Source organism: Capra hircus, chromosome 3 (assembly GCF_001704415.2).
Source record: "Capra hircus breed San Clemente chromosome 3, ASM170441v1, whole genome shotgun sequence".
NCBI lineage: Eukaryota > Metazoa > Chordata > Mammalia > Artiodactyla > Bovidae > Capra > Capra hircus.
The window spans coordinates 108,748,586-108,757,687 of record NC_030810.1 but is presented as its reverse complement, the minus strand read 5'-3'; the positions used below and the strand labels follow the sequence as shown (position 1 = coordinate 108,757,687).

The window sequence follows — 9,102 nt, the reverse complement described above, 5'->3', positions numbered from 1 at the left end:
TCTGACCAATAAAATATAAGCTTAAAATGATAGGTGTAACTTACAGGTTTATCCCTTAAGAATGATGTCTCCTTTCTGATTTACTGATGGCTATGAACTTTCACTTTTCACTTTCATGCATTGGAGAAGGAAATGGCAACGCACTCTAGTGTTCTTGCCTGGAGAATCCCAGGCACAGCAAAGCCTGGTAGGCTGCTGTCTATGGGGTCGCACAGAGTTGGACATGACTGAAGCGAGTTAGCAGCAGCAGTAGCAGCATGAATAGAAAACCAGATACTATGGACTCAGCAATGGAAAGCTTATCTTAAGGATGGCAGAACCAATTCACCAGTTCTTAAGGGCTTGTATAATCTTATGAAGCTAAGTTACCATATCAACCTTGCAAACTGTGAATTGCTTGTCCCAAGACTGTTGTATGAGAGAAATAAATTCTGATTTAAGTACATTAATTTTATATTCAGTGGACTTTCTAAAGGTGATAGGCCAGGATACAATTTTTCAGATACCTCTGTGGAACTTCCCAAAAGGTAAGGAAGAAGCCAGGATATGTAAAAGTCTTTTGCTATAGAAAACATACCAGTTCAGTTGTAGTTGAACATAAAAAAAAAAATTACTGCTAATCACAAACATACAGGACGTCTAAAATCAGTTATTTTAGTGTCTTTTTATCTCTAGGAAGGACCAGCATCCTGCCTTTGACCATTTTATATTCCTCTTAGGGTACAGATGGTGGCTGCAGCCATGAAATTAAAAGACGCTTACTCCTTGGAAGGAAAGTTATGACCAACCTAGATAGCATATTGAAAAGCAGAGACATTACTTTGCCAACAAAGATCCTTCTAGTCAAGGCTATGGTTTTTCCTGTGGTCATGTATGGATGTGAGAGTTGGACTGTGAAGAAAGCTGAGCGCTGAAGAATTGATGCTTTTGAACTACTGTTGTGTTGGAGAAGACTCTTGAGAGTCCCTTGGACTGAAAGGAGAACCAACCAGTCCATTCTAAAGGAGATTAGCCGTGGGTGTTCTTTGGAAGGAATGATGATAAAGCTGAAACTCCAGTTCTTTGACCACCTCATGCAAAGAGTTCACTCATTGGAAAAGACTCTGATGCTGGGAGGGATTGGGGGTAGGAGGAAAACGAGATGACAGAGGATGAGACGGCTGGATGGCATCACCGACTCAATAGAGGTGAGTTTGAGTGAACTCTGGAAGTTGGTGATGGACAGGGAGGCCTGGCATGCCAAAATTCATGGGGTCGCAGAGTCGGACACAACTGAGTGACTGAACTGAACAGAACTAGGGTGCAGTTCAGTGGCTAATAGCTTGAAGGTATGATGGCTAGCAACATTTTTCTTTATCAGAAAGGCAGACAATATTCTTTGTTTACTGAAATGGTAGGCAATAGTTTTTGTCCACAGAGGAAGGGAGCTGATGAAAAGAGGGAGAGAACCTTTTATGGTGAGTGGAAAAGTGAATGGAATGAGTACTAGGGATGCAGCTGACTTCCCTCTCTGATAAAACAAAACTAATGAAATAGTAGGAAGCCTTGCTTATGGGTAGAATATGAACTCTGAACATTTTAAATCCCCAGAGATTCCCAGAAGAATTTTACTAGTCACATGTTACACAAAGTCCTGCAACTAATAAGAGCAAATTAAAAAGTTGAGTGAGAAAGTTCTTTTCCTCCTTCTGATGAAAGAAGAAAGAAATCCCTGAGAGTCTCTTAAGCAGAACCTAACAAACCTCTAGAGCTCAGGAACCTCAAGCCTTGGCAATTATCAGGTAATATCTCTAAAGTGTTAAAAGTAAAGGCTCTAAGACACTGCAATTTAGTGAGTGTTGGGAACGGATCATTGCAAATATGGCCTAACCTCACATATCATGTTAAAAACTCTGGGGCTATAAAAAACTGATGTACACAAAATCAGGACGTCTTTTTTCACTTCCCAGGTGGGGAAACTCAGAAGATGCAAGGTCTTTCCCAAGGTCGCTTAACTAACAATGACAAAGTTAAGAGTCCAAAGTCTTTGACCAGTAATTTGAATACTAAATTGATCTTTGCCTCTTGAGTGAAGAACAAAGCATACTTCCAACAATGTGAAGACTTTCTTGGAAGAATACAACTATAATACTGAATTGGCATTGGAGCCATGGTAAAACACACAAGGTGGGAAATTGCTCTAGACAGTCTGACTCTCTTTTCTTGATGACTAATTGTCACTACCATTTTCCTCAAATTACCATTTCTCTTTGACTTTGAAAAGGATATATATTTCTTTTGTCAGTGTGGTTCTATATGGCAAACTAAATTTGAGACAGGTTGATTTAGCAATAACTTCAGAGAGAACTGAGAATTAGATGGGATATGGTAACTTCACCACATTCACACATATACACACACATTCAGAATATGCCAAAAGTAGGAGATTGACATTCATATTTTACTCCTGATGGTTAGCTAAGTAGATATTTACTACACAATTGGGAAAAACTAGATAAGAAAGGACCTGGCCTGGAATTTGTATCAACTATTCTTTGCATTTTCAAAATGCTTCTGAACTTTAAACTTTGAAAACAACCTTTCTGGGCTGTCTTGAAGGGAATATGGCCTATTGTATGAAATCACACTGTTTTGCAGGTAGTATGACAGAAAAACTTTTGGGTTTCCACCAAGGAGATCACCTACTAAAACAATTTTTTATTTTGTTAATATACTTTTTCCCTTTGGGGAACTTTCTGCTGCTGCTGCTGCTAAGTTGCTTCAGTCGTGTCTGACTCTGCGTGACCCCATAGATGGCAGCCCACCGGGCTCCCCCGTCCCTGGGATTCCCCAGGCAAGAACACTGGAGTGGGTTGCCATTTCCTTCTCCAGTGTGTGAAAGTGAAGTCGCTCAGTTGTGTCCGACTGTTAGTGACACCATGGACTGCAGCCTACCACGCTCCTCTGTCCATAGGATTTTCCAGGCACGAGTACTGGAGTGGGGTGCCATTGCCTTCTACTTTGGGGAACTTAGTGAATCTTTTAATTCCACAATCCATATAATTGTCATTTTTATAGAGTTATTGTGAAGAGTCATGTGAATTTAAGAACCTTAGTGTGTAAATAGCTCTGTTAGTGGAAAGAATTTTTCATAATATTTAGGGATCAACAGAAAGACTGAATATTTTCTGACCAGGGGAGATTTTGTTCTTAAACAGCTAGAATCCTTCAGAAAGATGCTTATAGAGAGAAATGAAACAATGATCTGCAAATGTGGAATTGGATGTGAAGGACTGAAGAGGGTTAGTTAAAGGTCTCATGAACAAACCGAAGGGACATTTAGACACTATCACTTATAATAAGTTCTTAAGCAAGAAGACATAAAAATCGTCTATCTTTTTGGAGATAATTGCTCACAGAGAAAATGTAGATACAGTGAGAAAGGGAAACAAGAAAGATGAAGGGGTTCATAGACAAGATTATGTCAGGGGACTCATGTGTGACTATGAAAGAATAAGGATCTTATCAGGTCCACAAGGACAAAAGAATCTAAGGGACCTTTAAGGGAGAGTCCGTATATTTGAATTATTTATGAAAACATTTGTAATTTAGGCCATTTTCCTACTGCCTCTTCTGACTCTCAGTGATCAGCAAGATTCAACCCTGAAAATGCTTAATCTTCGCCTGAACCAAATCTAAGGAACAATGGAAAGTCTCTTCATCTCTGTGCCCAAGATCACATGTTATACAGTGTTGAGTAACAAAGTAAAACAAACATTGTTTTGAGATTCAACACTTTTAAAATAACCTGCACATTGAAGATTTATTGGAAATCAATATCTTCTTAAAATGCTCCATATGTATTATCACTCTGAGAACTACAGACCTATATGACTCATAGTCTCTTTCTTCAAGGTGAAAGCATTGATAAATGAAAATATACCACTAAGGTTAAAACAGCTTGATTCCGGTTACAGTTGTGACACTTCATAGATAAGATAATCTTATTTTTAAAGTAAGTATTTTTAAAAAATAATTTTTAAATTATAAAATTTATAAATTTAAAATGTAAATTTAAAAAATAATTACAGCTGCCCTACACATTTTATATTTCTCCTAGGCACTTCACCTATACAGTTTGAAGTGTAAACTGAATAAATATACAAACGAATTTGGCAAAATGTAGGCTCTATAAATGAGTTATTAAATATGTTAGCATGTGGTTAAGAAAAACATAGTTCAATGTCATATAAACATAAGGGATTATTTAACTATAAGGACAAACATGGAATTTTAAAGAGGATGAGATTAAATCTGACATAAAATTATCAAGAAATATACAGAATCACTAGAATTTATCTTTTTTGCATATGCTAGCTTTACATTGATGAAATAACAAAATGTCTCTTGCCACTTGAACTATAGATGCATAAAATGTCTGCTTAGTAACATCATCCACAAACTATTTAAGCAAAATTTATCCTAAGGGTCTTTTAGAGGAGAGGAAAGGGAGCTTGCTATTTCTTTTCCTTTAGTATTTCAGGACCTAATTGTCTTCTTCAAGAAGAGGTAATGACTTTGATCTTCTGTTATAACTGTAAGCCATTGTTCAAATACAGTCTCCAAATTCCAAACAGCTATCAAACTTCACATTTTAGCTGCTTGCAGACAATATTATAAGTAGAAGTTGCTATGTCAGATTCTGATTCTGTCAATTAACTACTTGGTAATTTTTTCATGGTCTAGAATCAGATCCAAAAATGTAACTCACCTTATGCACATGAATTTCCTTCATCTGGACAGCAATTAGAGTATTTTTTGTTCTTTTTTTTACTATCAGCCATTAAGCTCTTTTAGGGCAGAAAAACTCATAATAAGTAATTAGTAATGGTGGCTTAATAAAGAAGAAACACATGAATGGACAATTAGGAGAAATATTACCTACATACACACCTTGTTTGGCCAAATAAATATAAAATCAATTGGTAACTGCAAATTTGATTGTCTGTTTTATTCACACCAAAACTGCAGAGAATAATGGAAAATTGAATTTTTTGTTTCCTTGGATTTCAGAACTTCACATGATGAAGATCAACCAGACAGTCCTGAAAGAGTTCATTCTTGTTGGCTTTTCTGTTTACCCACATGCACAGACATTCCTTTTTGTGGTTTTCTTTTGCCTCTACCTTCCCACCCTCACAGGTAATCTGGCCATCATGGGTCTAACTTGGGTGGACAGATATCTGCACACACCCATGTACCTCTTCCTTAGTGCACTCTCTTTCTCTGAGACCTGCTACACACTGACTATTATCCCCAAGATGCTGGCAAACCTCTTGGCCAAGGACAGAAGCATTTCATCCATAGGTTGTGGCTTGCAAATGTGTTTCTTCTTGGGACTTGGTGGCACTAATTGTATGATTCTTACTTTGATGGGATATGATCGCTTCCTGGCCATCTGCAACCCTCTCAGATATCCTTTGCTTATGACCAACATGGTGTGTGGAAAACTTGTGGCCTCTGCTTGGATTGTTGGTTTCATTATCTCTGTGATAGAGACTGCGTTGATATTCAGGGGCTCTTTCTGCAACCCCAACCTTGTGAAACACTTCTTTTGTCATATGAGGGCTGTTGTGAGGCTGTCCTGTTTAGACAGTGACTTCACAGAATTCATTGTAACTATGATCTCAGTGTCAGGTTTGATGGGCACCTTCCTGGTCATCATCCTCACTTATGTGTTCATTCTTTCCACTGTCCTTAAAATCCCTTCAGCTGAGGGCAAGCAGAAGGCCTTTTCTACCTGTGCCTCCCACCTCACAGTGGTCATCATCCACTTTGGTTTTGCATCTATTGTTTATCTGAAGCCAGAAGCATCAGGGGGAGATGACACAGTGATCGCAGTTCCCTACACTGTCGTCACTCCTTTCCTCAGCCCTCTCATTTTCAGCCTCAGGAATAAGGACATGAAGAATGCTTTCAGAAAGGCCCTTGGAAAGAAATTTCTTGAATAATCTTGTATTATCACTGCATAACTGAGTGTTCACAGATGTCAGTGAAGCATTTACCCTGAAATATCTGGAGAAGCCTATTCCCAGAGGTTGACATATGGGGACCAAGTGTCTTGGTCCTGAGCCATGACAGGCATTTAGTTAGCATGTTAAGGAAGTTTTCCAACTACTTCTACTATTTGTCTCTGCATATTCTATGCTACTGCCAATCATCCACTAGGTGTTTTTTGTACCTTTGATGAAGTAAGAAAAGCAAGATGGAAGAAGAAATAACAACACCTATGACTGCTATACTAAAAGATGATTCTAAATTCCTAGAGATGTAAATGGTGAAAAAAATTTCTAGGTAATGTTGTGAGGGACTGTGTGGTGCTGCTGAGGGGAGATAATAGTTTTCTATAAGAGATACACTATAGAAATCACAGTCAAGTATTTTTAAATATGTTTCTAGATATAGATAAATAGATAGATTAAGACTCATGCCATACTATTTAAAATTTTTTATTCAATGGTGTCTTTCCAATGACTGCTAAATGCTAGCTTCTGATTATATGGGGTATAATGGAATACTGATTCAAATCAGTAAACAGGATGGTAGAGCCTACATGTTCTGTGACTAAGGCGATCCTTGGATGAGGACTGCAAATAGCCCCCCTTTTCTTTAATATGAAAGCAATAAGAGCTAATGTTTAAATAAGATATTATAATATTGATTGCTTTAACAATAAAAGGTGTTTTATAATAATTTTGGCAGACACATAGTGACTAATGAAGGAAACATCGGCTCTATATACTACCCTAAAAAATTAAGAAATAATTATGAAGGTTAAATATCACAAATAAGTAGCATCTAATCTTACTGATAATTCCAACATAAAACCTAGAGACTTTTCTGAATATTTTCTCAGTTCTGTTGACACTATGTCCTCTCATGAAGGACATAAATACTCTATTATGGGTTGGTATATATAAATAAAATGTATTAAAACTCTTCTGCTCATTTTTGAATCATGTTGCTTGCTTTTTTGATATTGAGTTGTACGGGCTGTTTACTTATTTGGATATTAACTCCTTATCCATATTAGTTGCAAATATTTTCTTCCATTCAGTAGGCCATTTTCTCCTTTTTTTTTTTTTAGTGATTTCCTTTGATATGCTTTTAAGTTTAATTAGTTCTCATTTGCTTATTTTAAGTTTTATCTTTTTTGCTTCAGGAGCCAAATCCCACCCCCCAAAAAATGATATGGTTTATATCAAAGAGGGCCCTTTTTTCTTCTTACAGTTTTATGGCTTCTAGTTTTACATTTAGGTCCCTAATTCTTTTTTGAGTTTATTCTTGTAGTAATTAGTGTCAGTAATAGTGTTAGTAATGTCCTAATTTCATTCCTTTACATGTAGATATTCAGTTCTCCAAAGAGGACAGGACATGCAGTTAGTCCATAGGCAAATGAAAGGATGCTCAATATCTCTAATCATCAGGGAAATATAAATCAAAACCATGCAGAGACATTACCACACACCTGTCAGAATGGCTATACTCAAAAAGAACACAAATAACAAATGTTAGGAAGGATATGGAGAAATGGGAATTATTTTACACTGTTGTTGGGAATGTAAATTGGGGCAGGCAGTGTAGAAAAGAGTATGGAAGTTTCTCAAAAAAACTAAAAATAAGGCTGTCACATGACCCAGTGATTCTACTTTTGGGTATATGTCTGAAAAAAAAAAAAAAAAGAAACACTAGTTTAAAAAGATACAGGCACTCCAGTTTTCACAGTCACATTATTTACAGTTGTCAAGATATGGAAACAACTTATATGTCCATCAGCAGATGCTGGGATAAAGAGATGTGTTGTATAAATACACAAATGAATACTGCTAAGGTCATAAAAAAGGTTGAAATTTTGCCACTTGCAAAAGCACGGCTGGATGGCAAACCATTCAATATCACAGTTATCCAAGTCTATGCCCCATCCAGTAACGTTGAAGAAACAAGTTGAACAGTTTTCTGAAGACCTACAAGACCTTTTCGAATTAACACCCAAAAAAGATGTCCTTTTCATTATAGGGGACTGGAATGCAAAAGTAGGAAGTCAAGAAACACCTGGAGTAACAGGCAAATTTGGCCTTGGAATGCAGAATGAAGCAGGGCAAAGACTAATAGAGTTTTGCCGAAAGAATGCACTGGTCTTAGCAAACACCCTCTTCCAACAACACAAGAGAAGACTCTACACATGGACATCACCAGATGGTCAACACTGAAATCAGATTGATTATATTCTTTGCAGCCAAAGATGGAGAAGCTCTATACAGTCAACAAAAATGAGACCAGGAGCTGACTGTGGCTCAGATCATGAACTCCTTATTACCAAATTCAGACTCAAATTGAAGAAAATAGGGAAAACCGCTAGACCATTCAGGTATGACCTAAATCAAATCCCTTATGATTATACAGTGGAAGTGAGAAATAGATTTAAGGGCCTAGATCTGTTAGATAGAGTGCCTGATGAACTATGGAATGAGGTTCATGACATTGTACAGGAGACAGGGATCAAGACAACCCCATGGAAAAGAAATGCAAAAAAGTAAATGGCTGTCTGAGGATGCCTTACAAATTGCTGTGAAAAGAAGAGAGGTGAAAAGCAAAGGCGAAAAGGAAAGATATAAGCATCCAAATTCAGAGTTCCAAAGAATAGCAACAAGAGATAAGAAAGCCTTCTTTAGTGATCAAAGCAAAGAAATACAGGAAAAGAACAGAATGGGAAAGACTAGAGATCTCTTCAAGAAAATTAGAGATACCAAGGGAACACATCATGCAAAGATGGGCTTGATAAAGTACAGAAATGGTATGGACCTAACAGAAGCAGAAGGTATTAAGAAGAGGTGGCAAGAATACACGGAAGAACTATACAAAAAATATCTTCATGACCAAGATAATTGTGATGATGTGATCACTAATCTAGAGCCAGACATTTTGGAAAGTGAAGTCAGGTGGGCCTTGGAAAGCATCACTACAAACAAACTAGTGGAGGTGATGGAATTCCAGTAGAGCTGTTTCATATCATAAAAGATGATGCTGTGAAAATGCTTCACTCAATATGCCAGCAAATTTGGA

General features: G+C 37.2%; 1 protein-coding gene across 1 annotated transcript; it reads left to right on the top strand.

The window, feature by feature from the left end:
• LOC102187726 (olfactory receptor 10X1-like) lies at positions 922 to 5,990 on the top strand. The gene is made up of 3 exons (XM_005677311.2): positions 922 to 942; positions 1,766 to 1,781; positions 5,053 to 5,990. The coding sequence occupies exons 1-3, from the start codon at positions 922 to 924 to the stop codon at positions 5,988 to 5,990; spliced, it is 975 nt and encodes a 324-aa protein (XP_005677368.2).